Source organism: Acomys minous (assembly GCF_964271855.1).
Source record: "Acomys minous genome assembly, chromosome: 1".
In the NCBI taxonomy this organism is placed as follows: Eukaryota; Metazoa; Chordata; class Mammalia; order Rodentia; family Muridae; genus Acomys; species Acomys minous.
This window is the reverse complement of record NC_140483.1, coordinates 23,165,937-23,181,191: the sequence shown is the minus strand read 5'-3', so window position 1 is coordinate 23,181,191 and position 15,255 is coordinate 23,165,937. Positions and strand designations below refer to the sequence as shown.

General features: G+C 48.3%; 1 protein-coding gene across 3 annotated transcripts in view; it reads right to left on the bottom strand.

The window, feature by feature from the left end:
* LOC311606000 (carboxyl-terminal PDZ ligand of neuronal nitric oxide synthase protein-like) overlaps window positions 1-15,255 on the bottom strand; it is a 306,430-nt gene that overhangs the window by 274,209 nt on the left and 16,966 nt on the right. For 2 of the 3 annotated variants that reach the window (XM_084796908.1, XM_084796909.1), the window contains exon 1: window positions 13,164-13,748. The exons of the other annotated variant lie outside the window; for it this stretch is intronic. In XM_084796908.1, coding sequence (XP_084653034.1) covers window positions 13,164-13,268 — 105 coding nt within the window. In that variant the 5' untranslated portion in view covers window positions 13,269-13,748. Of the gene's footprint in view, window positions 1-13,163; window positions 13,749-15,255 lie in introns of those variants that run through there. 3 annotated transcript variants of the gene reach the window in all.

Genomic DNA, 15,255 nt, shown 5'->3' with positions numbered 1-15,255 from the left:
TCCACTTTTCTTCTCTGTGGAATTTGACTGTATGGAGCTCTGTTGCTGTTCAAAATTCCCCTCTTGGCACTAACAGGGCAAAAGTGAAGACTAAGACACACACATACATACATGCACACATGCACACACATACACAGGGACATACATATGTGTGCACACACACATGTACATGCATACATATGTGTGCCATGAACCAGTAAAAGGTATAAATATTTGAGAACTTAAGATATGCAGAGAATTCATTCTGCCTGCATGTATTTCCATCTGAGCCACATGTAGACCAAAGAAGAAACAGCACATAACTCTGTCTATCTTGATCACCAACGGCCCTTTACGGAGCCCAGGAACCCATGCTGTAAGTGCTGTGCAGCCTTGCTGAGCTCTGGCTATTTGCTCTAATTGATCTGTCAACCAGTATGTGGCCTTGACATTTGGAAGATGTCACTTGACCAGGGCCAGGGTGCATAGTCTGCAGAAAACATGGAAAGAATCGGAGAGCCCCCAGAGAGGTGCGGTTGGGGGGCCCCTCCGAGCCTCACTTAAGACTCAGGTGCTGACTCACTCCACTAATTACAGATGAGGGGACTGGGGTACCAAGAGGTGGAAGGGCCTTATTCAAGGCCGCTGATACAATGAGAGGCGGGATGGGCTGCGCAGCCAATTCAGAAGGCTTCCCTGCCCCGACTCCAGACCTCAGCCACAGCTCCCTGCTAAAAAGTTCTTATTAAGGAAGGAAAATATAAACTGGGATGGGGAGTCGGGAACGCTGCTGCCTTTCCAGCTGACACATCCCAGGCACCGAGGCTCCTCCCTCAGAAGAGGTGAGTCAGGAGCCTCAAGTGTGTGCTTCAGGCATATTTTAATGAAAAGCAATTCCCAGCTACTGCTAGAGAAGGGAAATAAAGAATCAGGGAGAGAGGCATCACTGTCACAAGATGCCTGACGCCTCAAGAGCTTTAAGGATCTAGGTTTCACTCTAAAAAAAACAAAAACAAAACAAAACAAAAACCAAAAAACAACAAAACAAAACTTCTATGTGTCTTTGCAGCTGCTACATGCCAGTGCTATAGGAAACATAAAAGTGGAACCATTTCTGTGGGTCTACGCTACACAAGTTCACAGGGAAATCTAGGACTATCAACCAATTGCTATAATGGCTGTCCAAGGAGGAACACATGTATAGATGGAGGAGAAAGAGAAACGAGTATCTGATGGGCTAAGCCGCTCCAGCACGGAGCTGGGATGCTCATCATCTTAGGCTCCCATCAACAAAGCCGGCTTCAGATCACGAACTGGCTCACCCTTAGAAGACGCGTGAGCGCCTCGCCATAAAAACCCTTACAGCCTTGCCAAGGAAAGAAAGCCTGGGAGCGGGAGTCACACACCATGGCCTCCCCAGAGAGCCGTTTTGTAAACTAAACCAATCCATCCTTGATGACAACAGGCCTGGGCACAGGAGACAGAACTTTTACATTGCCAAAGAGCCATGTTGCGGAGCTGTAGAGCTGGCTCAGTAGTTAAGAACACTAACTCGCCGGGCGCATGCCTTTAAACCCAGCACTTGAGAGGCAGAGGCAGGTGGATCTCTGAGTTCAAGGCCAGCCTGGTCTAAAGAGTGAGTTCCAGGACAGCCAGAGCCACACAGAGAAACCCTGTCTCAAAAAAAAAAAAAAAAAAAAAAAAAACAAGAACAACAGAAGAACGCTGACCACTCTTCCAGAGGACCCAGGTTCTAGTCCCAGCCCCTGCATAGGAGCTCACAACTAGAGAACCAACGTCCTCTTCTGGATTCCACAGGTAACTGGCATGCACAGACGTCACAGCCATATACAGATATTTTAAATTAAATTTTAGGAAAAGAAAAGCCATGCTGAGGACCCCACTCCCAACAAGGGTACCCAAGAAAATGTGACGAAAAGCAAAGCCGGGTACATTCAACGATGGGAATCCATTCACTCTTTGGCCTATTCAACAGCATGTCTCCAATAGATCAAGCACTGTTCTATGCAGTGTAAACGCACCACTGGGGGCATGGGGAGGGGAGTACAGTACAAAAGCAGAGACAAGTGCTGTAGTGGAAAGCCTCGGGTGCCAGTTCAGCAGGCAAAATGCTTGCCATGCAAGCCTGATGACTGAGCTCAATCCCCAGGCCCCATGTAAACGTGGAAGGAAAGGACCACTTCCACAATGCTTCCTCCTCATGGAAAGAACCAAGAAAGGGCTCAACGCAAACGTGAACAGGGAAAACAGATGCCAAGCCCAAGGTGACAGCTCTACTCGAAATGCCTCCACCCACTCTGCAAACGCTGGAAACAAACGGAAAAATACCAAGTGTCAGCAATGAGTCAAAAGACAAAAGTCACTGTGCCCCAGGCTAGCCCCATACTATAAATTTAAAATCTCTAGGATGTTAGTCAGCAAGTCCAGGACAAGCAAGGCTACACAGAGGAAGCCTTGTCTGGCAAAAAAAAAAAAAAAGAAAAGAGCCGGGCGTGGTGGCGCGCGCCTTTAATCCCAGCACTCGGGAGGCAGAGGCAGGTGGATCGATGTGAGTTCGAGGCCAGCCTGGTCTACAAATCGAGTCCAGGACAGCCAAGGCTACATAGAGAGACCCTGTCTCGAAAAAACCAAAAAAAAAAAAAAAAAAACCGAACAAAAAAGAAAAAGAAAAAAAAATGCCCGAGATAATCAACTGTTTAAAAAAAAAGCTTTTTTTGACTCTCAGTTTCAGAGGTTTTGAAAGGAGGTGAGAAGATGAATGAAGACACGTTTGCATTGGATACTGTAGAAAGGAATCCGAACATATATGCTGTTTTTAGCTTAGCATATACACACTGCCAATAATTTCTTTGTTCTGACTCTCAAGTCCAGGGGCACCTGAAGGAGCACGGGGCTCTAACTAGACTCAGTGATCCAAAAGCCCCTGAACCCATGTGTGCAGAAATTGAGAAACGGGTACCAAGGATGATAACAAAAGAGACAAAGACATCACAAGTCTTAAAACCATGTCTGACCACTGGATCAGAGGAGTGGGGAGGGGTAGCTCTGGGAGTCCCTGTAAAGGCAGCCAGAAGGAGGGAGGATGCAAAGGCAGTGTCTCCCAGCCACCCTCACAGACCATCAACCCTTGGAAAAAAAAAAAGCACAACTTCAGATGTGTCCCTGGCTCTGCTTGCTGGCGTTTGCAGGGCAGGTATCCAGCGTTCTTCCTTTTTCCCAGTCGCAGCCATCAGTCCAAGGTCAACTAGCCTGAACTGTTGCTCAGGGTCTGCTCTGGCACACTACAGCAGGGTGGGGACATGTGTGGCACAGGAGGGCTTCTCACCTCATCCAGCCAAGGAAGCAGAGAGAAAAGGAGAGCAGGGACCAGAGGTTCCGGATCATCTTCAAAGACACCTTCCCAGTAATCGTTCTTAAGTAGACCTGGCCTCCAAGACGTCCCACCACTCTCCATAGTGCCTTGGGTCAACGACCAAGCAAGCCTTCAAGACACGGACCTTCTGAGGACCCAAGGCCCAAACCCCATCACCAGCCAACAGTAGTTTTTCCTCTTGTTTTATTGAACTGCCCGGAGATCCTGATTAGCACTGTGTATAAGAAACAATGCTCTAACGCCATGGCTCAAACACCCAATCAGACCAGCCTAGACAGCCTTCAAGCCAGCAAGCCTGGGCCTCAAGGCTTTTATTCTTTAATTTTTAGTTTCACATTATTGTGATATAGGCCAACAATTGAGAACAGCTGCTTTATTGATTAAAGGCATCTACAGGCAAAACTCCCTTCATTTGTCAAAACTACAAAACTCTTGATCCCAAGGAAAGAGCTTATTCAAGTGACCTTGGAGGCTGAGGTGAAGGTTCCACCAACACTGGCTATGGGGTGCCCAGAGTATGTGTTTAATCTGAACTGCCAAATTAAGAAGAGAAAACCCACACACACATCAAAGAGCAAGTTTGAAAATGTAGTTCCAGTACAGGTTATGTGCTTACGGGAAACAGCAGAGGGTGACATAATATGTTATCTGTCACTTGGCCCATGAGAGACATTAATCTTCCTCTTTACAAAAAAAAAAAGAAAGAAAGAAAACAATTCCACATGGGTCACGTCCCTTCCATCCAGAGACCAGAGCAGAAGGGTTTACCATGTGCCAGGTATGGTGGCGCACGCCTTTAATCCCAGCACTCAGGAGGCAGAGGCAGGCGGACCGCTGTGAGTTCGAGGCCAGCCTGGTCTACAAAGCGAGCCTAGGGCAGCCAAGGCTACATAGAGAAATCCTGTCTTTGGGGGGCGGAGGACGAAGAGTTTACAATGAAGATAGGCAAAGGGGGACACCTAGGTACCTATAAAGTACTGTCCTCAGGTAGAAGTATTTCTGCACGGACACTGTCTCTGTAGTGTCCTCCATCTCCTCTCTCCTCCCAAACAGACACACATAGACTAACAGACACCAGTCTATTATCAGTTCACTGTGCACTCGTGGGAAGCATGCTCTTCTTGGCCACCTCCTTACACCCAACACACAGTGAGGATTCTGTCTCCTTCAATACTCAGGGCTGACAGGGTTGTCACTCTCTCCCAAGGGGGTGGCTCTAAGAGCAAGTGGAGGTAGGAGCCAGGAAGATGGCTCAACAGGTAATAGGGGTTGCAGCTCTAGCCTGCAGACATGAATTTGATTCCCGAAACTGATATAAAAACCCAGACTTGGTGGCACGCATCTCTATCGCCTCAGCACTCCTAAGGAGAGATGGGAGGTAAAGGCAGGGAGAATCACCTGGAAGTTCATGGGCCAGCTACCTTGGAGTATGCTACCAAGTGGAAGAAACAAGACCAACCTTGCCTCAACAGGGTAGAGGGCAAGAACCAACTCCCAAAAACTGTAATCTGATGCCCAGACATGGTATACGCGTATATGTGCTCTAGAGCAAGCAAATGGGCACACACACCACACACAGAGAGAGCATTAATTAGTTTTAAAAGTAAAGCTAAGTGGGGCATAACCAATAGGTCTCATATGACACCCAAATCCTACCACAGAAAACCAACTGGGTTACATGCAGAGGTGTGGGGGGGATTTAGCTTTCTGTGGGCACAGAACTTGCTAGACGCGCCTTTTTAAACAACTTTAAAGCCAGCTGCTCTGATGTTTAAAAGTAAACATGGTGCTGAGCATAAAAACCGAAAAGGGAAATGTAAGCATCGCAAGGTATTAATTAATCCCATGCTGCAAGATTCCTTCTGCTTAGATTAGGCCTGCTTAAAGAAATATTTACCCAAGAAACTCAAAGGCAAGTGAAGACAGACAACACGCCATACTTAAGATGCTGTGATTTTTAATCATAACAGGGATTAAAAGGCTGGAACAAATGTGCTGGGGGCTTACATCAGCACCTAGTTAACCCTTCCCCACCCCCTTCCAAGAAAGCTGACAGCTATTTTAAGCCTACACAGCCGTCTTGCTGTCTGATTTGCAGCTTGAGGAATCAAGAGTAATTCTGCAGCTAGATAGTTCTTTTGTTTTTTGTTTCTTAAAGCAGGCATGTATACTGAAGATAATACATTAATTACCAAACCTCACAGTTAGAAAGACAAATATGTGTGGCTATTCTGTGACTCAAACCATGGGTGGACCAAACAAATGAAGCAAAGTGAAAGTTGTAGAATTTAATTTAATGAAAACAGCAGTCTACCCTGTACTACTGTGCCAGGCATTTACAGGGGCAGTTCCCTTCCCCCTCCCACCCACTTTATGATATGTGGACTGTCATATGACACATGGAACCTCCCTTCCAGATGAGAGACCTTGAGGAATTCATACAAAGTCACATAGCAAGCAAGAGACAGAGCTAGGGTAGAAAGCCAAACACAGCACGGGCTCTTAAATCTAAGCTAGACACTCCTGACACCCAAATTTATATGACATAAAAATAACAAAGTAAAGAAAATAAACAGTGAACGGGGTAGGAATCCATTCATCAAGGAAAATATACTTAAAGAATAATTAGTAAATGATCATTACCTATCCCTGAAGTTAAACATATGTTCTAATTGAAACTCCAATCCACTGCACAGCAATCACAGGGGCTTCATTTCAGTCGGGGGGGGGGGGGGAGCTCAGTGTAAACTGGGGGTGAGACACCATGACAGAAGAGTGCCTCAAGTTACCGGGGACCAAGAACTGCAGTAGCCTGAGGAACAGTGAGAAGACAGGCGCCCACGCAGCATCTCCCACAGAGGGGTGGCCAGGGAGGACCAACATGTAAAGGCTAAGCAATTACATGTCTTCATTCACTCATGGTTTCTGTTTGTTTGTTTTTGTTTTATAAAGATTTATTTATCTATAAGTACACCTGCAGGCCAGAAGAGGGCACCAGATCATGTTATAGATGGTTGCAAGCCACCATGTGGTTGCTGGGAATTGAACTCAGGACCTCTGGAAGAGCAGCCAGTGCTCTTAACCTCTGAGCCATCTCTCCAGCCCCGTCACTCGTGTTTTATATATGCAAGGCACTGCATTTGTCACTGTGGAGGACACAGGGGGGCAGAAGAATGCAGACCCAGACAAAGACTTTATAGGGACTAAGATGGGGCCAAAGCCCTCACCGTAGGCCTGGGTCTGGAACTGAGAGGACACAGAAAGGGAGCAGAGAGGTATGTAGTCATTGCTTTCTCTTTCTGGCCTTTGAACACAAGTGTGACCAGTTCCCTTGAGCTCCTGCCACTGTGACTTCCCCACCAACAGTGGGACTGTCACCTGAACTATGAGCCAGAGAAAGCCCTTTCTCCCTTAAGTGGCTTTTGTCAAAGTGTTTTATCATAGCAACAGGAAAAGAAACTAAGACGAGGTCAGACCCAAAAGACGTTTGTATTATATGTTTACATTTGTGGAACGTCCAGAATAGGAAAAAATCTAGAAACAGAACATAGAATAGTGACAGCTTAGGGCTAGAGACAGGGATCCCTTCCCGACAATACAAGTGATCTAAAATGGACTGTGGCACTGGATATGTTTGTGAACATACTAAAAAAAGAAAAAAAATCACTGAATTATACATTTTAAACTGTGGATTACATGGTGCATGAATCGTGTCTCAATAAAGCTAGTAGAAAGAAGAAACGGGGCTGGGAAGATGGCCCAGTCAATAAAGTGCTTGCTGTGCAGGCACGAGGACCTGAGTCTGGATCAGCAGCACGCATCGGGATCCTAGCTCTGGAGACAGGCACAGGCAGATCCCTGGACCTCACTGGCCAGCTAGTCTGTGCAAATCAGTGAACTCCAAATTCAGCAGGGCTCCCTGTCTCAAACCACGAAGTGGAGGGCTGGAGAGATGGCTCCATAGTTAAGAGAACCTACTGCCCTTGCAGAGAACCCAAGTTCAGTTCCAAGCACCCATCATCTCAGGCACCCCATGACTGCCTCTAACTCTAGCTCCAGGGGATCATCTTTCTCCAGCCTCTGCAGCAGGCACCTGTACTCGCCGTGCACATACCCACAGGCAGGGAGGGCATCAACCCTTGGTTTCCACACACACACAAACACAAATGCACGGCACCAAAGAAAGAAGGAAGGAAGGAGGGAGGGAGGGAGGGAGTAGGGAGGGTACAGATAGGAAGTTCTTCCAAAAAATAGGGCAGAAAAAAAAAGAAGCAAGCTATGTTCTTGGGCATCAGGGATAAGGATAGCTAAAAGGTCCCCAAGAAGCTACAGGCAGCATCTGGGGAGGAGTGTGAGGAGGAGATGGGTAATTATAGCCAGCGACGGCACTGAGTGTTCCAGCTCTTCACAGCACCACTTTCAGTAAGCAATAATAAACAGCAAGTTGAGTTTAATTAGGGTCCTATATATAGGTGTCCAGCCATCATTACACATGGCTGCATGATTTTGACCACTAAAAAGGACTAAAAGATGTTTTGGGCAAACGAACCATGACCAAATGCCATTAAATCATGAAATGTACACTAAGGTATAAATAGATTTGTCCATCAAACCCCAGGACACTTTGGCCTAGCTACTTTTATAAGGGTGATGAAACTCCATGCATCGGTAATATCTCTCACCCTGAGTGCTATTTTGCAAACTTCACTTTGACGCCCCCTCACTAAGAAGCAGGGCCTGGGAAACAAGGGGCGGGGAGGGGGGATTGCTCAACTGGTAACGTGCTTGCCATATAAGCATACAGAGCCTGGAACCCATATCAAAAAAACAGGAACGGTGACACATGCTTGTAATCCCAGGCAGAGCTGAGAAGGCAGAGACAGAAGGATTGCTGGGGCTTGTCTATTAGTCAGCCTGGCCTGCTGGCTGACTCAAAGACTCAAGGTGAGCGCTGGAGAGCAAAGATTCTCCTGCAGATAACTCAAGAGTCAGTTCCCAGCACCCACATGGCAGAAGTCTATAATGCCAGAGGAGTCAGTGCCCTCTTCTGGCCTCTCCTGGCACTGCATGTATATGGTTCACAGACACACACACACACAGGTAAACACACGCTTAACAACAAATCTTTAAAAGGTGACCAACGCCTGAGGAACAACACTCTAGGTGGACCCATGCTCCCCACATGCATGTATACACACATGCATGTGTACTCACACACTCAAACACATCAAAAGAAGTGGAATCTATTTCTATTCCCCTACACAGTCAGTTACGACCGACAGAACACAGCAGGAAAGATGCTGTAAAACTCACAAGTCCAAACCTTAACAGTATCCTCAATCTTAAAACATCCCCTCTGGAAAGCCAAACAAAAGTGCTATGAAGGACTATAAGCCAGCCATGGGGACTAATACAGCAGGAGCCATGTAAGTGGAACCTTCTAGGACTTTCCAGTCTGGTCAAAAAAAAAAAAAAAAAGAATGCTCACCGCATGTACCAGAAGAACAGCCCAGCCTGTGTATTTTGCCCTGCCTAAGTCTTAAGGTTGTGTGTTAGATAGCAACAGATAACGGCATCCAGTTCTGTTATTATGTGGTTATGTACCCTGGGTCAAGACTTCCCCTCTGGACCTCAATTTCCATCCATAAAGTGACTCCACACTAGATAGCTAAGGTGCCTTTCAGTTCTGACAACCGGAGCCACAGTCCAGACAGTGTCTGCTAGGAATACAGGCAGAACAACTATTTCAGGAGTAGGTAAGGCAGCCACAGAGCAGGGGTCAAATGCCCTGGAGGGTCCAGATCAAAGGAGACAGTGGCTACAGCAGTGCAGGGCACACAGGTGCTCAGTAAATATATTATGGTTTGGATATGCAATGTTCCCCACAGGTTCATGTATTGACATCTCCATCCCAGCTGGTGGCGCTATTTTAGGGGAGGGGGGTGTAGAAACTTCAAGAAGTGGGTGCTAGCCAGAGGAAGGAAATAATGAGGATATGTCTTTGAAAGTTGTACTGGTCCCCAGTCTCCTCACCGCAACCTTTCTCTGCTTTACGCCATGAGGTGGGTAACTTCTGCCACGTTTGCTTCTGTGCGCGAGTGAACACCTGAGTGCTGTCCTCCTGCTGGCTGCATGTCAGCTGTGTGAGCCATCCTGGAAGGCTAGGGTTCCCATCTGCCACCAGAACCAACAACTGACACCTCTGAATCCATGAGCTAAATAAAAGAAACCTTCCCTTTTTTTAAGTCGAATGGATCAGGGCTTCAATCACAGTGACCAAAGCCTGACCGACACAAAATATCTCTCATTATCTGTTGCTTACAAGCTCTGTGAGTCTCATCTCCAAGTTTCCTGCCTGAAAAACAGACAACACAAATGTACCTAATTTTGCAAAATAGTCTTTGTGAAAGTTCCATGCAAAGTAATCAGCAGCAGCATGCAAGGAAGGCATGAAAAAAAAAATTGCCAAATATGTAAACACTAGGAGGACATAAGGGTATAAAGTCAAGGCAGGAGTCTCAAATGCTAACACTTGTCAACTCGGCTGTGCGGACCCTGGCAGGCAGCAGCCTCCCCAAGCCTGTATCTTAGTCCCCGTAAACAGATATAATGGGAGACATGTCTGGTAAAAAAAAAAAGCAGTGAGACTTAAATGAGGCCTAGCAGGTGAAAACATCAGTTGGGCAGTCATCGTAATGTGATGCATGTGGGATGGGGTGCATGCAGGGAGCCAGGGCCTCAGTTATCCAGATCTTCGGCCCTCCACTTCCTGGGTACTGGGAGTGCAGGCATGCATCACCACATCTGGAAAAGGGGTGCTGAGCACGTAACCCACGGGCTCCTGCAAGCTAGACAAACACTCTCCCAACTGAGATTCCGGAAGGTATGTGTGTTTCTTAAGTACACAGAAGTTCAGCCAGGGACACGCCTTCCTACCTAACTTGTCTCTTTGGGACTCTGAAAAACTAGAAGCGTACACATCCAGGGACTCAGTCCATCCAGTGTGGCTTCTGAAAAACTGCCAGCCCTTGGAAGAGGAAGTCTTGGGCTCATTTTCCGAGGTACCTAACAAGGCAACAGCGCATTTGCATTTTACAGTCCATGCTTTTCCAAAACAAGGAGCAAGTGCTCTGTGGCTTTAACCCTGAAATCCCCAGGATGGCACATTCCTAGGGACTGACACTGCTCAACAGAGAGGTAGAAGCTAGGTACGAAGGTGTTTGGGGTAAGGGGTGGAGGGGGAGCAGACCTGCTTCCCCTTCTCTGCACAGGTCTTGGCTGCCATGGTATGTGAGCATGCCAGAATCCAGCATCAACTACAAAGAGCCTGAAGTCAGGATACAGTCCATAAAGTCAGCCTCTGCCTGTAGAAGCCCGGCCTGCCCTAGCTCTTCCTTCTCTGCTTAGCTGCTGCTGAACCCTGGCCCCCTGTGTTTCAGATCCACATCAGCCATGGCTCCTCCTCTTATTGACCACCACTGTCTGTGAATCCTGAGAGTTACTATAGAAACTACACCACGCAGCCCCCAGACATTTGCTCAGAAAAGAAATTACATGTTTAGTACTAGGGGAAGGGGAAAAAAAAAAAAAAAACCAAGAGTGGGATCCAGCAAGTTGGAGGCAAGCCTCAAGCACAGCATTTCTTGAGGTCGGCAATCACCTTCACTAGGTCACGTGACTACTCGTTAAAGGTACACATGTCCCTAAATATGTCAAGCTGCAACTGAGCACAGAAGAATTGAACTATTTTGTCCAAAACTATTATTTGGTTGGGTGGTTGGTTTTCTCTGATAGGATTATGTGGCCCAGGCAAGCCACTGACTCATAGCAATCCCCCTGCCTCAGCATTCCAACTGCAGATTATACTAAGAAATTGGACTTTTTTTGCAATTTGTACATACACACATTAGATTTTGACACCTAGCTGTGGCCAATTGCAGAGGCCAGTCAGAAAAGAATTAAAAGCAAAACAAAACAAAAATAACAAACCTCTAAATCTCATTATTCTTTTTACCTTAGTGCGTGTGTGTGTGTGTGTGTGTGTGTGTGTGTGTGTATGTGTGTGTGTGTATGTGTGTGTGTGTCACTGATAAGGCTGGAGACACAGTTCAGTGGTTAAGTGCGCACACACACTGCTCTTGCAGAGGACCAGAGTTCAGTTCCTAATGCCTGAATCAAGCTGCTCTAAAGTGCCTGTAGCTCCGACTCCAAGGAGCCTTCATTCACATACACATAACCACGAGCAGACACATAATTAAAAATAATAAAAACATTTTTATTATCTCACTGGTTAGCCAAGCAAGACAGAAGCCAATTTCTTAGGGCATGGGTATGCAAGAAAACTCAACCATAACCATAAAAAAAAAAAGTTATGCTTTTTTAAAAACTGCTTACCAAATCCACAGGCCCAGACATACATGAGCACAAACACCCCCTATCTTAGGCCAACCAGATCTATTCTGAGATAGAGAAGAGCCAGCGATAAGATCTTGGCTGACAGCTCCCCTCTGGTTCCAGCTATACCTCAGCAATGAGCTCTGCCTTCCAAGGTAGAGTTTAACATCAACAGGGTGAAGGGGATGACAACTCTAGTTCTAGCAAATTTCATCATTGAGAAAAGCTGTTTTTGTTGTTGTTGTTGTTGTTGTTGTTGTTGTTGCTGTTTGGGTTGTTTTGGTTTGGTTTGGTTTTGGGGGAGGTATGATTCACCAATTCCTAATCTGCGTGAGAAGAGGGGAGGAAATCTAAGGACAAGTGTGGCCTTTGGGCATCTGACACTTCAAAGATGTTTTTGCACATTCAAGGAAATAGACACCTGATGGCAGTCCTTGCACAATATCCTAACCTGCGGCCGCCGAAGAAGAGAGAACGAAGCAAGTTTGCCTCCTCGTCAAAAGTCCTGTTCTCAAAACCACTCAAACCCATTCCCTACAGAGCCCCCGGAAATTGCACTCAGTGACAAGCGACAAGCATGCTGGGTCCCTGCGTCCTTCTTTAGGTTATAGGTTGGGGGAGTAAGGCAGGGCACCAAGCAAGAGCACTTGTTCAGGAAAACAGCGGAAACTCCACAGCAGGTCTCAGCAGCCAGAACTCCTGGCCCAGAGAGGTGCCTCACCCTCACAGGGTCGCCCATCTTACACACAAGCACTAGGTCCAGCGCGCAGGTTCCCACTCCACCCCTACCCCCCCCCCCCCAAGCGTGGCTTTGGCCTTGGCCCTGCAAATTCCAGTCGTCTGGGCTAAATTCTTCATCAGCAACTGCTGAGATTTAACAGGGCACCACAAAACTGGAAAGCAAGTTTCACCCTACCACACTACACCAATGACGGGCACATGCAAAAGAGTACTGCCAAAAGCAGCCGTTTGGGAAGTAACTTTAACACCTAGACTCAGCTACTTGGATATTTTTTTTTTAAACATATATTTTAACCGGTCAGGAAACAGGCATTCTCCTTTTAAAAGACCTCCCCGAGAAAGCACCACTCTCATGGGAGCCCAGCAGGTAAATAACACCAGCGCTTCCTTAAAGCTTTCTAAAGAACCAGGCATGCAAGCTGCTCTGCACAGGCTTCTCCGGGAAGTAACTCAATCCAGCCTTGGCGGGCAAGGATGGGGTGTCTGCAGGTGGAAGAAGAGGGTGAGGCAGTACACCTCAAACTTTGCAGGTGCTCTTTTTAGCTGGGCAGCAGCTGAGAAAGGCCTAACTCACCGGCTCTGAGTCCAGGACCGCTGCCATCCCATCCACCCAGACCTGCCCCCTCCGAGTACTGCCCTCCCCGTGGCCCCTCACCTTGGCCTCAAAGGAGATGCCATGCTGGAAGGCGTCCTCGTTGTGCAAAGGGATCCGCAGGTCGTGCCCATCGTCCACAAGGTTGTACTTGGTTTTGCTGGGCATGGTGACCCGCGGTGGACCCGCTGCTCCAGGGGCGGCGGGGGCGGCGGCGAAAAAGAGCTGGAGAGACGCCGGGAAGGCAACCGTGTGGTCGGGCGAGGCGGCAGCGAGGACCTGGGTGGTGCGGTGGGCAGCCTGGGTGCCAGGCGATGGCGGGGTGGGGGGTGGGGGGACCCGGAGCAGAGCGGAGGGCCGAGCGGCAGGGGCGGCGCGGATGCGGCTGGCGCGAGCAGCTCGGTGGCCGCGCTCTGGCTACCGGGAGGCGGGCAAGGCGGCCGGGCAGGAGGGAGCAGGAGGCGCAGAGTCCCCAGACCGGGACGCCGAGCGAAAGGCGCACGGCCCGAAGCGGGGCTAGACCGGGAGCCCGATCCCGAGCTCGGCGCGCACGGCCCGGGACGAGGAAGAAAGGCGGCGGCGGCAGTGGCGGCGGAGCGGGGTGCCTGTCACGGAGACGCCGGATCGCCTGCCAGCCCGCGGCTCCTCCTGCGGGGCGGGACCGGGCCGACTCCTCCCGCGCGCCAGAGCCCCGCCCGCCGCCGCCGGGTCCGCCCCGCGCCCCGCGCGCGCCCAGCAGGTGAAAGTCCCCGCAGCGCCTAGCCTGGACGCGGGAACTTCGCCCTGGCCAGATGGCAGGACTGTGGCGACCCAGGCGCAGTCGGCTCAGCTGGTAGCAGCGAAACAGCATCGCCTTACATTTGCTTGTTTGTTTTGTTTGAGAGCGAGAAAGGATGGGTGTTTGTTGGGTTGTGTTTTCTCAAAAAGACCCAAGATCTGTTTCCAGATACCCACGGTCTGGGCCGCTTTAATTAAGATTCCCGCGAAATCCAAATAGCGAGGTTGGGGGGGGGGGGTGCTTTCTCCAGTGCTTTTTGTCCCTTTGGGTTTGTGGCTTGCATTTGGGTGCACAAGAGGGTGTCTTTGTGACGAATTTAAATATTTAAAAGTTGTCAGCCACCTGGAACTGGAGAAGGCTGAAAATGGAGCACTAGAGACAAGAAATTTCAGAAAGATCTTATGTCCTTAATTAAACATCTAAAACTGGTTATTGATTTTTTTTTTAAGTTTCCAAAATTCTGTGAGGTTTCTTAATAACGAAGATATGAAGCAGCCATAGCTATAGGAGGATTTAGAGACCGAACATCAGTGTGTGTGTGTGTGTGTGTGTGTGTGTGTCTGTGTCTGTGTGTGTGTGTGTGTCTGTGTCTGTGTGTGTGTCTGTGTGTGTGTCTGTGTCTGTGTCTGTGTCTGTGTCTGTGTCATAGTTTCCTCTGAGATTGAAACATTCCACCCTGGAGGGAAGCTCCCGAAACAGGAAGGTAAACAGCTCAAAGTAGTTTCAGGAAGTTCCTGAAACTGGCCAGATCCACTAGGCCCCTCCCTGTCAGAGTAACCAATAAAATCAGAGAGTCTCTGATAAGGTGGAGCTAAACAGCTAAGAAGGCTGTGAAACTGGACCAGCTGCACGGAAGAAGCAGAAACCAGCCCATTGGTCTGCAAGATGGCCTGCAAATGATCATGGTCGGTTGGAAAGGACACTCGGCAACCTGTTGAGCTGCTTGTAGGCTTCGCACCGTGCTCCAGGTTCCCGGCTTTTGTGAGCCATCAATCACCCTTCTGGCCCCCTATGCCTTGGGGACGCAGCTGTCTTTGAGTCGTTTCTGTTCCTGTAAGTAACCTCTCATCCATATTCCTGTAGCAACCCCATAAAAGTCATTGGTTCAACCAAGTTGGACTTCGGTGGTAGTGAGTTTCCTATGGGGTGAATAGATGTTTGCTCTGTCTCCCCAGGAAAAGTTTGTCATACAACATTCAGATACATAGTAGCTGCAGTTTTACCCCTTCAGAGAGCTCCAGACTCCCCAACAGTAACCAGCCCAGCTAGTGTCAAAGCTGAGATCCCTGAGCCAAAAAATGATCAACTTTTTGTTGTACCGACCTGTTCGGTTGCTAATATCATCAACATAACGAGATATCAGAATCTCCTAGGAGA